Source organism: Simochromis diagramma, unplaced genomic scaffold (assembly GCF_900408965.1).
Source record: "Simochromis diagramma unplaced genomic scaffold, fSimDia1.1 OVJJ01000816.1, whole genome shotgun sequence".
NCBI classification, from domain to species: Eukaryota; Metazoa; Chordata; class Actinopteri; order Cichliformes; family Cichlidae; genus Simochromis; species Simochromis diagramma.
Window position 1 is genome coordinate 4,889,195 of NW_024386908.1, and position 17,937 is coordinate 4,907,131.

A 17,937-nucleotide genomic window follows, 5' to 3' on the forward strand; every position below is an offset into this window, starting at 1 on the left:
AAAGGATGTGCAACTTTCCAGGTGACTAGAAATATGATGCTTTGTGTTTTGATTTTGGCTCCTTTGTAACGTCTAACGTGCTCTCTCCTGAGTCCAGCCGACGTCTCTGGCTGCAGCTCCTGTTTCCTCTTCTCCTTTAACCTAAAGATAGAGCCCTAAGGTCTGGGATCAAAGTTCCTCTGGGAGTTAAAACACAATGTCCTCTGAGGTAGAGGGGAAGCATGGGCTGGACTCAAACGGAAATATAGTCAATTAACTTTGCTGTCACCTTGTCAGGACTTTAATACATGAATGAGACAGGCCAGAGTTACAGGCATGATGGGACCATCAAAATACTGTGACATCCAACTAATCCATAACAAATGATAATAAAGTTCCAAATTTTTAATAAGCTGTATTTAATGTAAACCCAAGAAAAGCTCCAGGAAGCTCTCACATTTTAGAAACTACAGCCTTAAAGTTTCACCTTTCTCCAAACTCCAAGAGTTCACCAACAAATCGCCATACCCTCTGCAACATCCCTTCGATTTAACAATTCATTAAGCAGCGTGTAGTATGCCTTTTTAATTTATCTCTTATCCACTGTTACAGCGGTGGATATGGAGGTGGCATGGAAGGGTAGCTTCATTTTTTTTTTAAATTCAGTCTGATGTCAGTGTTAGCACATAACCTCCTGTTTGTGAGGGGCAGCCAATCAAAAAAAAGCGTGGGGGTGATTAGAAAAGGAGAGGAGCAAAACCAATCACTGGGTGAACTGAGGGCTTGCATGAACACCTAGTGTAATATTATTAACTACTATTTCAAACTGTGAATTTTATACGTGTGTGTGTGTGTGTGTGTTGGACTCTAGACTCCAAGAAAAATAACAATATGTGGAAATGAGTATCATGGCTGGACTTTAACTCGTTGATCTGTGGTTTATCTGCTGTGTATTGTTGCAGAATGTACAGGAGTTACTCAATCTACCCTTTGATGAAGAAATCTCTTTGAGCACCCAGGGGCAACAAATTTATCAGCGGGCGCACGCTCTGCATCAAAGCAGTTTAACAAACCAGTTGGTCAGCAAGTTTGTCAATGACTGCCCAAAAAGTTTGCTGTGTTTTGTTAGAAAAGTCTTTAGGCACAGGTATAATACAGTCTGTATGGTGCAGTTGATGGCGTGCTGCAGGTGCCGGCACACATCTGTTTGCACACCCGTACTTATTTACCTGCATGGTGTCAGAGTCCTGTCACGACCTGTCCCCTAAATGCTGCAACACAAAGACTAGATAAACATACAGACGCATGCTCGGATCAATATAATCCTTGCTGATGGTGCTCAGGAGTTCACAGAGGGCATGTTTCCTAACACAGACAGGATTTTATCAACTTTTTTCAACCCCTTTTTTTGTCATAGTGCATGCTTTAAGTAGCTTAGACAGCGAAAGTTGTACAGTCACACTTGGGTTTTTTTCATGCATGTCTTACAGATGTGTGCAGCTGTGCAAGCTGAGATTGTGCATCGCAATTTCGGCAGATTTGATGTAATTAAAACACAGGTAAAATGGTAACACAATACTGTAAAAAATGAATGAGTTGCATTTTAAGAGGGTTAGGAAAGCAGACCATCAATCTGAAACGCCTGTCTGCGGGGAAGACTTGTTTTTCTGCCTTTATCCTACAAACTGTGCGTCTGTGGTCACCTCCTTATTAGGTTTCGCATCCAAAAAATGCTTTGGATGGTTCTAATCTGCTTATCAAGAAAGTCTGCAGTAACATCTGCTGTTATAAATTACTGGAAGTTGGAGAGACCACCTTACAGAACACGAACATTGGCCATGGTGCTGTTGTGTTGCGTGATGGTTCAAACAGATGTCCTTTACCCCGCTGTGAGCAGCTGGGAGCTCCAGCAAACACCCACCCACACAACACGCAGCGAGATCCACTCTTGAAAGCAGACGTGCAGAAGAAGAGACAGGTCGACTGTTTACTTCTGTCTTGATTTTAATCCTCAAGAGACAAAAGTGACTTTAAATTGTGTGCCGTAGACCTAAAAGCTATTCACATAGTGTAAACAGTGTATATAATAGACACTATATGCTCCGTGCAGGTTCATATATCAGAGTGAAAGGCTTTGAATTCAACTGTATGTGTGAGTACTTTGGCTGAACAGATCGGGATTAAACGTGTGAAAATAAGTCATTTAGGATAATGTGCTGCTGTTGCTCACAAGGCACGGTTCACTTACGAACATAGTCCTCACAATACTAACTTAATAGACTTTTTCTTATGGCATTAGGACCCCGGTGGAGTGAAAGACAGTGCTTCATTTGCATTTTTCAGACGGTCGTCTCACATGTTTGACAATAAACATGCATTTCATTTTCTGTTTTAATATTTGCTGCTTGCTCGGTGCCTCCTGTGGAGTCATATTATGATGTTTTGTAAGAATGTGGTAAACGTGTGACCCACTGTTGAGTCCCTGAGAGGGTGTCCAGTGGATAAACCTCGGGATGCACTCACCGCTGTTTGTGTATTGTAAGATGAGATGAGAAATGCTTCATATATCAGCGCTTTAGTAGTCTTCATGTGAAAACACACTGCCTGAACTTGTCCATCTGTCCATCAACCAACCAGTCATCCATCGCTTATCTAGCAAATTGCATAACTGTATGAAAAGTTAAGCCAATGCATAAAATCTGATGGCCAGAAAGGGGATGGGGACTTCTAGCTGCACAAAGATGTCAAGTTGCATAGAAGTTAATGAGAAAACTACCATACTGCTCACTTGTTCTGTGACCTTAATAAACACTTTCCTGATCTGCTTATGTTCTCAGTCACTAGTTGCATGTCTTATTTAATACAATATGATATTAATTTTGTACATTATAGTCCTGATAGACTCTTGCAAAGTACGGTAAACTTTATCATATAGCTTATACCTTATAAATGTGCAGTGGCTCTTAATTTCCTAGTTCCATCCAACCTTCGCTCATCACATCAAGTTTCAAAATAAACATGATGGAGATGTTCAATACGATCAGTTTGATGTTTAAAAGGAGTTTGTCCAAACATTAGCAGAGGTGTGCTTTCACACTCACAGACTTCATTTTCCTCATCCAAAATCTCCTTTTTTTTTTTTTTACAGTCTGGTGAGTGAGGGTTTGAATCCCTGATCTCTACCATGGCAGGGGATCACTACAGCCCCCCATCCCCACTGGGGGATTCCCTCCTGGGAAGTCCACTATGTGGAGACCTGATGGAGGATCTTCGTGATATCTCCCAGTCTATAGGAGATGACGCACTGGGGTTTGATTTTCCAGAGTACCAGAGCACTGGTTCGGGGTCCAACAGCTCTGTCGCACTGGGTGAGTATGAGGGGTAGCTTCATCACCAGTTGAGATTGGTTTCCAAGAACATATGCCTCAGAGAATTAAAAAGCTATCTAACACCTTCTGTAGGGCTCTGGTCTACCTTGCTGTTTTGGTCAAGATTTGGAGCCTAATATGGCTTTAAATGACAATATTAGAAGCTCCTTATTAGATTTGGCTTGACCCAAAGACCCCAATTTTAAAAACATATATTTACTCACATAAGTGCTACCCCAACTTCAACCCATCGGTGCCACTGGTGTACAGAGAGACAGGTAAGAAACTTGGTGGAAAGAATCAGGGGCAGGATCCTTAATCATGCCAAATGTTAAAACTTGTAACCTCTTGTCTTTTTTATCTTTTCTGCTGTAGAGACCTTGACCCCAGCCTCGAGTCCATCATCAGGAGTGTGCGGAGCAGCGGCCGGCCAAGATGAGAGCGGCAGCACCCTCAACCTCGAGTGCCGGGTGTGCTCTGACAAAGCTTCGGGCTTCCACTACGGGGTGCACGCATGCGAAGGCTGCAAGGTAAGAAACTTGGGACTTAAAGAGGGATCGTGTAGCCAGCTGGAGCACATCGACTGCATCATGCAGGCGTACTTTGGCGCGAGAAAGGCGATTAAAGGAGCGCAAAGATATTAACGTAATGAAAACACAGTTCAACTCACGGCTCTTTTGAATGGCACAGCTAAAAGTTTAAAAAAAGATGACGTGCATGCCTGAACGCACGCAGCACCAAAACACATACAGAAGCCTGGCAGCGCAGAGGCGCCTGACCTGGAGACCAGTGGAAACTTTCTGAGACACACAGCCGAGTCATGTGGGGTAGAGGACATGACGGCTAGGCCTGTCACCTCTGTCCTGGTTGGCACAGAGCCAAAGTCAATGACATTAATACACACACGCACATTTATAAACACACAGAGCAGCTACTGACACAGTGGACTGCTCTACTTTGCTAAATATTCCCTTTTGGGATTTGATGTTTAGTAAAATGTAGTTTTTGCTGCTTTCATTTTTCCTTTATCTATGTTTTTGGACATTCTTCACAATTTAGGGATTAAAAGTTTATTTTAAAACACCGACACTGAGAATATTGGGTAAGTGAGACCGCTGGCCTCAGTAACCAGCGCGCGTGTTAAAAACCATAGAGGACGGTCGCTGCATTGTTTGTGCAGTCACATGAGATCATTGCACCCTCGCAGCTGGCCGCAGGTTGTTGCTGCTAATCTGAGATTTATTTGCTACTTTTGCATGAGTTTTTAAACTCTGACCGCTTTCTCCCTGTTGATGTCTCATGCTTTGCTTCTCTTTAATAAAGATCTTTCGCTTTTCCACGACATTGCCGCTGATTGGAAATGCGATAAAGATGTCTCTACTTCTGCATTTGCACATAGGTTGGGGGGGGGTTTTCTGATAAAAAACAATGACGGTTGATCACTGTGCTGGCTCTAATGCTAAAAAAGTGCATCTAGTGGATAATCTATTGCTGTCCAACTCTGTAGCTGCCCACGGGGGCTCTGTTTTACGACACACGTCTCATTCATCACCACAGTCTTGCTGTCAGAGCGGCTGCCAGCGTTGGCATGACACCTATCACCGTGTCACACAGCAGCTGTTCTGAAGCAGGGACGTGATGACCTTGAACTGTTGGACACTGCATATGTGACGGGGCGTGCTCTGACGGCACTGCTTCTAAACTCTCTGACTGCAGTAATCTTGCTTCTGATATGTCACAGTCACAGTTCGCGGTTACCATGCTGGACGGGCTCTGTGGAGTATTTTCAGCACCTCGCTTCAAAGAGAGGCGCACCGAGCAGTGGGACTGTGAACGCGCTGTGATGTTGCCCTACCAGGGTTTAAGTCTGTGGTGATAATGGGCCTGAAACATTAGAGCAAAGGAGATATTATTAGAGTCAGGAAAAGCCTTTAGTGATAGAAAATTGAAAAAATGAGAGAGACTTTTGCTCCTAAGCGTTGCACAATCGTTCTCTTTGTTTATGTTGTCAGCCTTGCTGCTCTCCTCCCGGCTAAGATATCGCAGCACAGTACTGGCCTCTGGTTGTGTCTGTTTTTCCAAACACAAACATGCAGGGACATGTATGGCATAAACACACACATCTGTTTTTCCTCCTTCTGCAGCTCTGTAATGTTATGTAATGCATTTCTGATGACTGTAATATGGCCTTCAGTGCTTTCTATTGGCTGATTCCACCCACACAAAAGAGATTCTTTTGCTTAAAATTGACACAAAAGTGGCGTATGACGCATAATAAAACTAAGAAAATTATAAAATAGCTGCTATTCAGCATAAATTCAGCCAGGTGTAAGATGATGTCTTTAATGACCATTTGGCCTGTTGGAAATTTTACTGATGTAAGTGGAGTATGCATTAGAATATCACGAGCCTTGCCTTATCTGAGGGCTATAACGTCTCCTCCAAAAAGAGATGTTCTTCAAAAAAAAGGTCAAATCTACTGCACATCTTTAGAGATCCTTTCCTTCAAGAACAGGTGTAATTTCCCTCAAATGCAATCCAAAGATATTAACATTGATCTTTCCAGAGCTTAAAAGGTGCACATTTAATACAAAAATGCATAAAATATGCAAACTGTTAACTGTTTTGTTCATGACTCTGAGCAGGGTGCTAATGCAAAGGCACTGGGTCCCATTCACTAATATGTGCGTATTAATGTACTTTGCACATGCAATACTATGCAAGTCTTGAGCCATATTTCTTTAAATCTTTCTTGGAAAGTGGGAAACAGGCTGCTGCAGTTTAATGAAACGTGTGCAAGCATACATGGAAATAGAGTATATAAGACAAAAACAGAGTTTGTACAAAGGTGGTGCAAAATGTGTTTGCAGAGTACAAATGAAATCTGGTAAGAAAATATGGATATATGTTAGTTTTGTGCATTTTTTTGCTTATGCAGTGTGGTTGAACAACGACCACTGAGAAAGCTAAGTGATAACGTCTTTTTGTTCTGTCTGTCAAATCAGGGTTTCTTTAGGAGGACCATCAGGCTGAAGCTGGAGTATGATAAGTGTGAGCGGAACTGCAAAATCCAAAAGAAGAATCGAAACAAGTGCCAGTACTGCAGATTCCACAAGTGCCTCTCTGTGGGCATGTCCCACAATGGTAATGGAAAAAGTTGAAAGTTTGCAAAATATCAGCCAGTGTAGTCACAGTTACAGGATTAGAGTAAACAGTAAAACATATAATCTGAGAACAAGCTCAAGCAACCGGTGATAAACTTAAAGGTCAGGCTAAGTTTGCGAGCATTAGCTACCATAAGCTAGCTATTATAAGCTAACCAAAAAGGTAAAATTGTGATTCTACCTCTCCGACATCTGTTGATATGGAAAAACTAGTATCATACATCTTTTCCCCATATGTGGAACTAAGGTTGCAAGTATGTAACAAATTACTCTGATCAAAGCACTGCTGAAACATCGCAGTGAAAGAACTTGAGGGTGATTAGCCCGATGCACCGTGAACTGCCAATAAGAGTCTGAACATCCTCAGTCTCAACATGTGCTCTTTAAAACATCAGCAGGTTGTCGTTCCTCGGTAATTTAGCTCTACTTCAGTCAAAATGCTTTTGCTGTGACATCTGGCCCGTCGTCTGCAGTGAATGCTGGAGGGTCACTGAGTTTGTTGTGATGACCTCCCACTAGCAGCATCAGAAACATGAGAGGAACATGGCATGCCTCAGAAAAATAGAAATAGAACAGGATGTACCAGATCTGTTGTACGTGATTTTCTTTCTTTCTTTCTTTCTTTTTTAGGGTACTAGTGCATATTTGAATCCTTGAATCCTTGAATATTTGCTGAGGCAGCATAAGCCTTATGGCTCCATATGTCAATTTATTGTGCAATGTGAGGGGGAAAAAAAAAAGAAAGTCCTGTGGCAATTTCTAATGACCAGTGTTTTATGTACCAGCCATCCGGTTTGGTCGTATGCCCCAGGCAGAAAAACTGAAGCTGAAGGAGGAAAGCAAGATGGTTGAGAAAGATGTGGAAAGTCCCTTAATGTCTGACCACAAGTTTCTGGTCAGGCAGATCCATGATGCCTACATGAAGAACTTCAACATGAACAAGGCAAAAGCACGGCTCATACTCACTGGAAAAACTAGCAAGCCGGTAAAGTGGAAAATAAAGTTTGAGAATATTCTCTGCTCTATATCTCTGCCCTCTGCCTCACCGACAGATTCTGTATTTCCCAGCAGCCTCTCATCATCCACGACATGGAGACGTTCCAGCTGGCGGAGAGAACGTTAGCGGTCCATATGACAAACAGCGACTATCCGGAGTCTGACAGCGTCCTCGGACAAGTGAGTCCGGCTGTGTCGTGCGGGGAGCTTCGGCAGAGGGAGGCCGAAGCCAGGCTCTTCCACTGCTGCCAGAGCACCTCAGTGGAGACTGTCACAGAGCTAACGGAGTTTGCCAAGGCTATGCCGGGTTTCCAGAGTCTGGATTTGAATGATCAGGTGGGTTTCAGGTTGCCTTCTATGGTAAGAAGTGGAAGGAAGAGCAGATGAGTGTTCACATGCTATTGCTTTTCTATTTACCTTTTAGGTGACTCTCTTGAAGTACGGTGTTTACGAAGCCCTCTTCACACTCTTGGCCTCGTGCATGAACAAGGACGGCCTCCTGGTGGCCCGTGGTGGAGGCTTTATCACCCGTGAGTTCCTCAAGAGTCTCCGCCGACCATTCAGTGACATGATGGAGCCCAAATTCCAGTTTGCCACACGCTTCAACTCTCTGGAGCTGGACGACAGCGACCTAGCTCTTTTTGTGGCTGCTATTATCTGCTGTGGAGGTAAAAGGCCGATAATAGGTGGTAGAATAATAATTTAAAAGAGAAAAAGACATATTTGAATTTTCCTTCTTCATTATCTTGTCCTCCCCCACTGCTCCCAAAGATCGTCCAGGCCTGGTAGACGTACCTGTAGTAGAGCAGTTGCAGGAAAGCATTGTTCAGGCGCTGCGGCTCCACCTGCTGGCCAATCACCCAGATGACACCTTCCTTTTCCCCAGGCTGCTGCAGAAGTTGGCTGACCTCCGGGAGCTGGTCACTGAGCATGCTCAGCTGGTGCAAGAAATTAAGACAACAGAGGATACTTCCCTGCACCCGCTGCTGCAAGAAATATACAGGGACATGTACTGAGTATATGAACTGAGAAATGCATATGAATGTACAGGAAGGAACAGCAATGCAGCTTCTGAGGCTGCTGCACAAACCGGAGCAAAACAAAAATCTTTTTTTAAGGAGGGGGGAGGCAGCTTTTGTTGGGAAAGTGACTGCTTCCACTTCATTAACAGGTCGCACAGTGGAAAGGGAGCGTTTTTTAAAACCATAGATGTGCAGAGGTATCATTAAAGGGTTAATTTTGTTGATCAGCAGCACCAGAATGTCTTGGAGCTGAGTGCCTTGGATGCCAGCTTTTACACATGTGAAGAAAAGTGAATCTGAAGCAGGCTGTGCTTATTAGCATATTGTGCAAAGAAATTTATGTACACATATCAAAAATATACCTGGGTATGACTGCTGACCTCATGCGTGCGTACACTGAGGATAACTATGCCTATGAACATAACAGATTAGGGCCCTCTGGATGTGGTTTATGTCATTTTCTTGTTCTGTTACTGCGTACTTGTGGCACGTTTGCTTTGACTACCTTGACAACTCGCAGAGAACTGATCAAGTGTCATCGTTACTTGCTGCACGAGTTCAGGTTTCTCCTGTTTTGGGCACAGCTTCTGCCTCCAACACATAACAGATAATTAGCCTTACTTCTCCCGCAGGCAATAATCTGTTATTTGATGTGTCATTTTTTTATTCATCCTCTGCCCTGCTGTTAAAAGCCAACACAGCGTGATAGCTCACTTTTTTTTCTTCTTTTAATTCAGATTTTCAGTGTTACAGAGTACATGTTTATGTACAAATCCTGCCATTATGTAAAACTAAATCTCAAGGAGAAAAATGTGCTAACAGCCAGTACTTTATATTTCCAATACAAACAAAATAATCTGTTAATTAGCTTGTGTTGTGTTTTGGAAATATAACAAGACTGCCTTAACCTCGGTGTAAGGGACGTGTGTATTTGCAGGCCTCAAAAAGAGGAGCTGATCACCTTATTTTTCTGTACTTGGACTCTGAACCGCGATGTAGCATTGCAAAGTTGTTGTAGGTCATAATGAAACATTTTATCTTTTATATATATATGTGTAAACATGCTGTTGATGTTAAATGTGTTGTAGTCTGAAATAAACTAATCTATTTAACATCACTTTGTAAATGAAGCCATCAGCTCTTCAGAACATACACCAAACTCTTTATGGTGGAAGCTTGTTTCTGTGACTTATTTCATTTTTTTTCTTCATTGTTGGTAAATCAAATTCTGAGGTATTATGTATACATTTTGACTTTTAATTCAATTCAATTTTATTTATACAGCGCCAAATCACAACAACAGTCGCCTCGAGGTGCTTTATATTGTAAGGTAGACCCTACAATAATACATACAGAGAAAAACCCAACAATCATATGAACAAGTACTTTGGCAACAGTGGGAAGGAAAAACTCCCTTTTAACAGGAAGAAACCTCCAGCACCGCCAGGCCCGGTTAGGGTGAGGAGAGGAAGACAGGATAAAAGACGTGCTTAAAGTAAAGTGAGTAAGTACAGGGTGGGCCATTTATATGGATACACCGTAATAAAACGGGAATGGTTGGTGATATTAAAGTCCTGTTTGTGGCACATTAGTATATGTGAGGGGACAAACTCCAGATCGGCGCACAGAATTTGCAGAATGGGCAAAACAAAAATTGGAACAGGACCCTCAGTTCACGCAGAAGATTTTGTTCAGTGATGGGGCAAACTTTTATGTGAATGGTGAAGTTAACAAACAAAACCACCGCTATTGGTTTGACACTAACCCACATTGGATGGATCCCTCCAAGACTGTTGGAACAACAAAAGTGATGGTTTGGTGTGGTATATGGGGTACAACGATAGTGGGTCCATTCTTCATCAATGGAAACCTCAAGGCTGCTGGATATTTGAAATTGCTACATGATGATGTGTTTCCCTCTTTATGCACTGAAGCTGGCACGTTCCCTGAGTTTTTCCAGCAAGACGGTGCACCACCACATTATGGGTGCCAGGTCCGAGCATTCCTAGATGAACAGTTTCCTGGAAAGTGGATTGGTCGTCGTGGGCCAGTTGAATGGCCCCCAAGGTCTCCCGATCTGACCCCCTTAGACTTTTATCTTTGGGGTCATCTGAAGGTAATTGTCTATGGTGTGAAGATACGAGATGTGCAGCACCTGAAACTACGGATACTGGATGCCTGCTGGCATTTCTCCTGCGGTGTTGCTATCAGTGTGTGAAGAGTGGGAGAAGAGGGTTGCATTGACAATCCAACACAATGGGCAGCACATTGAACACATTTTATAAGTGGTCAGAAACTTGTAAATAACTCATGGAAAAATAAAGTTACGTTGAAACCAAGCACACCATTGTTTTTCTTGTGACATTACCAATACGTTTGATGTGTCACATGGCCCTCTTCCTATTGAAAAAACAAAAGTTGTTTCTAAATGGCCACCATGGTCACCACCCATCTTGAGGAGTTTGCCCCTCACATATACTAATGTGCCACAAACAGGACTTTAATATCACCAACCATTCCCGTTTTATTACGGTGTATCCATATAAATGGCCCACCCTGTACTTACTCAGAAGTTTAAGTCAACAAGTCAAAAATCTGAGATATTAACTTGATATTTTGACTTAGCTCTTCCTGCCATTTTTCCCCTTTCAGTGGTGAAAACAAGCTTTCACATTTCGTTTGTCTGAAATAAATTATGATTAAATTATTATTTCATTGGCTAGAAATAAAAATAAAAAAGAAATACATAAATAAAATAAAAACTTTTACCTACTGGACTTACATTTTGACTGTAGGAAAAGTACTTTTTGCTATTCATGCTATCAATTAGTCATTCAAATATTATTAAATTAAACTGCTTAACAGTACAGTATTCAAAGTCACATATTTTACAGCTCTCTCTGTGTCATTTTTAAAATACAAGCGACGCTGTTATAATCGTTGTAACCACATTATTATCGCTTTACAACGCCATCATATTGTAATACTTTTGGTTGTCTTACCGCTCCAGTCCAGTCGGTGGCGGTAAAGCTTCACGAAACAACACTGACGGACTGGAAGAGAAAACCAGGAACTGACTTTCTGCTGTGAGCGATGGAGGAAAAGGCTGCTAGTGATAACCCTCAAAAAACATTTACGTGCCAGTTGTGCAGTTTAACTAGCCCCTTTACTTACTACGGACAGAAACCGCCTAACACCAGAGCTATCGTGTAAGTGAAAATGAAGCAAAAAACAAACAAACAAACAAAAAAAAAACAACCCGTGCCATTTTTAGAGCTCTGGTGTTAGCAAGGCTAACGCTAATGTTGTTAGCCGCTATGTAACTAACTGCATGCTGCGTTGAACACGGAGAGAAATAAAGTGCCCAGCGGTGACTAGACTGCACTTGCAGCAGAATAAGGCTTGAACTATGTACATGTGCCCTTCATGAATTAAAGATGGGCCAGAGTTAAGCATGTGTGTTGTTGTCTGTCGTTCGTCAGGCTGCTTGAGGAGTGTTTTATCACCAAGGACCCCTTCAGTCCGGACAGGGAGAAGTTTCTAGTTTTGGGGTCCATTTGCAGCCTTTGTGGCACTTGTGTCTGTGTTGGATCGGTAAGATGTCTCATCATATGGTCAGAATATTTTCCTATCATTTAATCTCACCCATATTAAACCGTGTTGCTAAGCTGCAGACAAGGTTCAAGGTGACAAATAAAGAACCTTGAACAAACTCAACCAGGAGGACTGTCCTCAGCTGTGGGCCGAACGTCCTTTTTGGATTTTAAACCCTGTGCTTTTGTCATAATTTTCCACTTGCAGATGCATGTCTGTGGTTTTGATATTTTGCTCAGATGACTCTCCGATCATGTGGCTGAAATGCTGAGTGGGCTTCATGGTTCTAAATCTCTTGCAATCAATATTCAGTCTTATAAGTGGATGGTGAAAATAAATAAAGTCCAAAGAGTAGTGGCACCCACTACCCTTTGGACTTTACTTATGCAAACATGGAGAGCCAAATGCTGAACTTTTGTCATTTCTGTTTCCTTCTCACTTTGTTAGGACTGCAGCCTTTTCTACACCAAGAGGTTCTGCGTGCCGTGTGTGAACAAGCACTTGGACCAGTTTCCCCATCAAATTCAGGTCGAGCTGGCTAAGAAGAAGCAGAGTGCAAAGGCTGCAGTGTCATGAGATCGGGAAAGGAGTCCACAACACGTGTGTGTAAAGATGACCACGCTGGACCAACCAGGAAAACAGTGGTTTACACTGTGAATCAGACTGATCGACTTTCCTGCTGGATGTTATTTATTTATCTTAAAAGAGATCGATAAGGGTGACATCTTATTAGGTTGATGGGCCTTCCCAGCCAGTTGCTTGTAGAGGCCAGTTTGGCAACTATTCTGGGAAAGAATGTGAACTATATGCACTGTGCGATTCCACAAACAAGTATAGCTACCATGTAACTGTTTTAGTGGCAGAATGTGGCACAGTTGCATCATCCCCTATTAGTTACATTTAGCTGTTGCGTTAAGCATTTACTCCCATTTTATTTTATTTTCTTTTTTTACTTGAAGCATACACAGCATTGAATCCGCATCTCTGCTTCCATCTGCATAAACTTGAGCAGTGTCTGTGAAGCACCATTAAAATAAAAACATCGCCTTTTGCATCGGCTGTCTGACTTTTTCACTTATTATTCCAGTTTACCTGTCCTGAGTCCAGCGTTCACTTCAAGGATTGTTCCCAACAGCACCACGCACCGTTTACAGCAGCATAAACACATTATGGATTAAACAGCGATAACATCGATATAACGCACACACTCGCTGTGTTTATCCCTACATGTTCAGAGGCTTCTCGAGGGCTAATTGAAGCAGCATGGTTGCAGGCAGGCCCCAGAGGGTTTTTTTTTTTCCTTTACTGGCATATGCTTGCAGAGGAATGCAGATGACACTGAGTTTAAGTTTCCCTTTGATTATTACAGGATTCCTACAAAGCCCACAGAATGCCAATAAAGTTGATGATCACTAGTTAAATAATGACTTTTTTTTTTAACAAATACAAAATGAGAACTCTTAGGGGGGAAATTGCTGTGAAACTGAAAGTGATTTTTTTTTTAAAGCGGTTTCTATTTTCTGTTTAAATTCTGAGCACGCACACGAGCAATTACAGCCAGTGAAGCACACAAACCAGCCCTGTGGCACCAGTGGCGAAGTCTGACAGCGATAGGCACTGAGCCAACGATGACGAAGCCCTTCGCTGATGTCACTGGAGGGTGAGTGGGTGCCTCGTTTCTTTTTTTTCGCCCCCCCTTTTTCTCGCACTTTTCTCGCATTGGAGCCCCCAGGTGTCCTTCAGTGACCTTGGAGCTGTAACTGAACAGAGCTACAGTGATTGCATTAAGCGTGTCCAATCTGCTTACGTGACGCCAAATCAAATCATGCAGCAGTATCTGTCAGCACTCGCACAATCGTTTGGTGACCGATTGCCGCCGCGGTCCCGTACTCGGAGCGCTCTCTCTGCCCGGTAATCCCGGTGTCAGGTGTTAACACGTGAGGTCCCCCGTGAGGTCTGATCTTCACCCCGCTGCGCGCTCTCTCTTTTTTATTTTTAGCGATCGTGCTAATGAGAGAGATAAAACAACACCTTAAATTTGTAACTACACCCTTCCTTCCCTGTCTCCTGACTCCCGTGTGTAACGAAACGCAGTAATTAGGCCATATTCATGTGCACAGTTATTCCAGCTCAGCTCTGTGTAAGAGTTTCTGGGCGGTTCTTAGTTCAGACCAATGAATCGCCTTCTCTGTTTAAATAGTCCTTGATGTCAACTTTTCTTCTACACTCGGAGCTGCCTCTAACGCCATGTTGGCTCTTATGACTTGATGTGTTTTCATCTGCCTTACTACGGAGTTGACAGGAGTGGCTGTGTTAAATCCCCCTCCTCTTCCTCCACACACCCACCCAGCCAGCCTCCCGTGCGCCTTCGGAGACGCTTTTTCCCCCACCTCTGAATTTTTTTTTTTTTGGATGATACGCGCGGAGCATGCATGCATCATTCCCGTGACTGTCCGTTTGAAAGGAATACTATTTCGGAAGCAGCGATTTGAAGCACGCGTGTGTTGTTTTTCGTCGTTGTATGTGCAACAAAATGTCAGATGTTCGCCTTTCTAACGCGAGCCCGGTGGAGAGGGTGGATGCTCGGCAGCAGGACAACGTCAGACCTTCGGTTCGCAGAAATCTTTTCGGTAGACCGAACCCAGAAGAGATCCGCAGGGATGCGGAGAATTCGGCGCGAGAGGAGGTGCAGCGTTTCAGGGAGACTTACGATTTCGATCTGGTGGAAGGCAGGCCGCTCGCTCCGCGCAGTTACGACTGGGTGCAAGACGACGACGCACCGGAATTTTATAGCAGGCAGCCTCACACCAGACCGAGAGGCTCTCCCGGAGACAGCGACCGGCTGGATAACGACGGCGGTGACAGGCCGTCGGGTCTCCAACCAGGCAAAAACGGTTCGAAGAAAAGGAGTGCAGAAGATGCAGGTGAGAGCTGTCATCTTTTTAGTTTTGATTGGTTTTATTTGGGCGTCTCGGAGGTGCAGCAGTTGTGTGTGTGTGTGTGTGTGTGGTTCAACCACCGTCTTATTTTGAGTTGTTACTGAAGGTGAAACTGTGCGGGAAGTTCTCTGAGAACCAAAAACACGCCATATTACTGATGCACACCGTTTCCTCCTCGGGCAGCTGATCGCACAAATGCGTCTGGTGGCTTTTAAAAATGTACTCCACGCGACAACATCCTGATAACTTTTTCTGCGTGTGCTCCCTCCCCCCCCGCCCCTTCACTACAGACTCTTGCTCCACCGAGTGTATGACTAAAAGGTCGCGTAGTAGAGATGGTGGCGACGACGATGACAAGTCGGACGGTGCAGGAAGTCAGACGATAAGAGCCGCGGAGGAGAGACCCGGCAGACTCGAGGTCTGAGCGGTGCTTCAGCGGGCAAACAGCGCCAGGTTAGGAGTCAGTGTCTGCACAAATAACCCAGCATGCTATTTGTGCGTTATGTCATGTAAACACAGTGTTTCTGAGTATGACTGGTCAACCCTTTATTGTGTGTGCGCGTGAATAACTGCCTTTTTCCATTGTACCATTCAACAGCCTCGTTTCCTCTTTATGTCCCACAGAGCAGAGAGGAGAGACCTGTTGCTGATGGAATACTGTAGCTTTTTTCTCATCATCTGACAGAGGGGAGAGATTTTTTTTTTTTAAATTATTATTATTTTTATTTTATTTTTTTAAAGCAACCTTTTCCTGCAGAAGAGACGAGGGAGAGGCTGCACAAGCACTGAACATGTACACTATCAAGTTTTGGCACTCATATTAATTAATTTGCCTCAGAAGCAGCAGACAATGTAGCATTGTGCAAATTGATTTTTGCTCATTTGTTTTGTATCTACTACCTATGTTTCAGATGTAGCACATAAAAAAGCATATTATGCTTTTCATACTTTTTTTGTTAATTGTGTTTTAAGTGTAAGTGTGTGAATTTGACATGGGAAGTTGCAGTGCAATTTCCAACAGAGAAATATTATTTTTGTTATAGTGGTCATTTTTAAAAAAAAAAAATCATTATTCAGGTAATTGATATAAGTAAAAAAAAAAGAAAAAGAAATAAATAAATAAAAAATTTTTTTTTAAAAAAAGTCAGGGTTATGTGGAAACAAAATGTCTTCACTTTTTCTATGGCTTTATTCTCCCAGTGTTAAATATCTTTATTTTGAAGGTCCAGATGGCCACACTGTAAGTTGAAGGTCCATCTAACTGGGAATAGCCACGACAGATAAAGTTTACACACAGATCATGTCTCCCTGTTTCCCAGTTTTATGTCATTATTTTATTATAATTTTTTTTTTTAAGGATGGGGGAGGCCCAAAGTTTGTGCCTTTAAAAAAAAAGAAATTCTCTGGGTGAGGGGTGGGAGGGGAGGATGGCTAAACTGCTGAGCAATATCCAACCAAATTTTTTTTAACAGTATTTGCTAATAATCCTAAGATTTAGCTTTTATTTTGAAATTAGGTAAGTTCATATTCTATTTACTTTTAGGCCACATATCCTTCCCCTTAGTAAGTAATGCATGTTGTCCAGGTCAACATAGATAAACTATGTTTTAAAAAAAAAAGAATCACTGGGCCTTTTTCTTTTATGCAAATATGTGAATCAAAGATTTGTCTTTGTGGTGTGGAATTCATGTGGAACATGCAATTGCACTATTCATTTCTCATTTTAAGTGAGGGCAGAAAAACAAAGTGACACCACCTCACTTGGTGTAAAACTTTGAAGTGTACCTGTGTGCCTCATTTTTTTTCTGTCTTTCTTTTCTTTCTTTTCTTTTTTTCTTTTTTGAAAAACACTGAAAAATTATACTAACTTATTTATGTTGAGCTTTTTTTTTCTTTTTCTATCTTTTTTTTTTTTTTCGTGGATGTATGTATAGCTTCCCAAAGCATAATTTTTTGCATTTTTTGTAAATATATATTTTCATTATTGTTTTTAAGATAAATAAATAAAATAGCAAAACTGAGCCTAATAATTGATTTTATACCCTGTGCTTGTGTTTTTTCCCCCCCTATTTTCTTTAAAATGCAGCTTGATTAATTAAAAGAGCATCGCTTGTATACTAGAAACAAAAGCCGCTCCACCCTTCACAAACGCCCTAAGTTTAGTGATCCGCCCATGTAAACTACAAGACTGATCATAGTAATTATCAAGTCTTAGGCAAAGACCTGGGGTATTACCACATTGGAGAATAATTGTTCCTTTCAGCATGTGGAATGACAAAGCAGCTCTAGCTACACAATAAGAAACAGTCAAATCACTCAGTGAAGAAGTATTTGTCACACTTTTTTAAGACACTTTACTATTAAATAATGTGCAAAATGAACTCTGCTTCCTATGAAGCTACTGCTCAGTAATCTTATATATCTTGTATGCTGCAGGACTAAATCCCTTATGCTGCAGCAGAGTGCAGACTGCGACTGTGCTCGAGCTTTTTCAGCTAAGCTCTGCCTCTAAAGTTGAAAACAACAAGGGTATGTCCTGAGGAAAAGAGAGGGAGAGAGAGAGAAAAAAACTTTTTTTTTTTTTTTAGTTATTGCCCTTCCCTGTCTCCAATCACAGCAGAGAGAAGAAAAGCAGACCACTTAGGAGCCAGCCAGTCAGATAGCTGTGGGAGGGAGCTTTGGACAGAACAGGCTATTCCTTTCATAAGACACAAACCACCCAATTAGTTTCATTGGCTGACTCTTTCCCGTTGATACCAGTGTCTAGGAGTTAAACAGAGTGAGTGAGCGAAACAGCTTTCCCTATGATATACTGGCTGTGAGTGTCTGCAGTCATTTTGAGCTAGCTCATGCCCCTTCTGTTAACTTTTACAGA

The 17,937-nt window shown here is 42.4% G+C and overlaps 3 protein-coding genes across 8 annotated transcripts in view; all 3 read left to right on the forward strand.

Moving 5' to 3' along the window:
* Positions 1-9,646, forward strand: part of LOC120735614 (peroxisome proliferator-activated receptor alpha-like) — a 46,751-nt gene extending 37,105 nt beyond the window's left edge. For 2 of the 6 annotated variants that reach the window (XM_040035069.1, XM_040035070.1), the window contains 7 exons: positions 3,128-3,347; positions 3,723-3,877; positions 6,353-6,491; positions 7,297-7,496; positions 7,580-7,843; positions 7,932-8,175; positions 8,279-8,523. In XM_040035069.1, coding sequence (XP_039891003.1) covers positions 3,164-3,347; positions 3,723-3,877; positions 6,353-6,491; positions 7,297-7,496; positions 7,580-7,843; positions 7,932-8,175; positions 8,279-8,523 — 1,431 coding nt within the window. In that variant the 5' untranslated portion in view covers positions 3,128-3,163. Of the gene's footprint in view, positions 1-3,127; positions 3,348-3,576; positions 3,626-3,722; positions 3,878-6,352; positions 6,492-7,296; positions 7,497-7,579; positions 7,844-7,931; positions 8,176-8,278 lie in introns of those variants that run through there. The other 4 variants (XM_040035073.1, XM_040035075.1, XM_040035071.1 and 1 more) reach the window with 4 other exon arrangements.
* Positions 9,647-11,410: 1,764 nt separating this feature from the next.
* On the forward strand, positions 11,411-13,182 carry cdpf1 (cysteine rich DPF motif domain containing 1). The gene is made up of 3 exons (XM_040035973.1): positions 11,411-11,738; positions 12,012-12,123; positions 12,571-13,182. Exons 1-3 carry the CDS (start codon positions 11,623-11,625, stop codon positions 12,697-12,699), a joined length of 357 nt encoding a protein of 118 aa, XP_039891907.1. The 5' UTR covers positions 11,411-11,622; the 3' UTR covers positions 12,700-13,182.
* Positions 13,183-13,636: 454 nt separating this feature from the next.
* cdkn1ba (cyclin-dependent kinase inhibitor 1Ba) lies at positions 13,637-16,670 on the forward strand. Its single transcript, XM_040035972.1, has 3 exons — positions 13,637-15,047; positions 15,353-15,515; positions 15,687-16,670. Exons 1-2 carry the CDS (start codon positions 14,645-14,647, stop codon positions 15,484-15,486), a joined length of 537 nt encoding a protein of 178 aa, XP_039891906.1. The 5' UTR covers positions 13,637-14,644; the 3' UTR covers positions 15,487-15,515; positions 15,687-16,670.
* Positions 16,671-17,937: the final 1,267 nt, after the last annotated feature.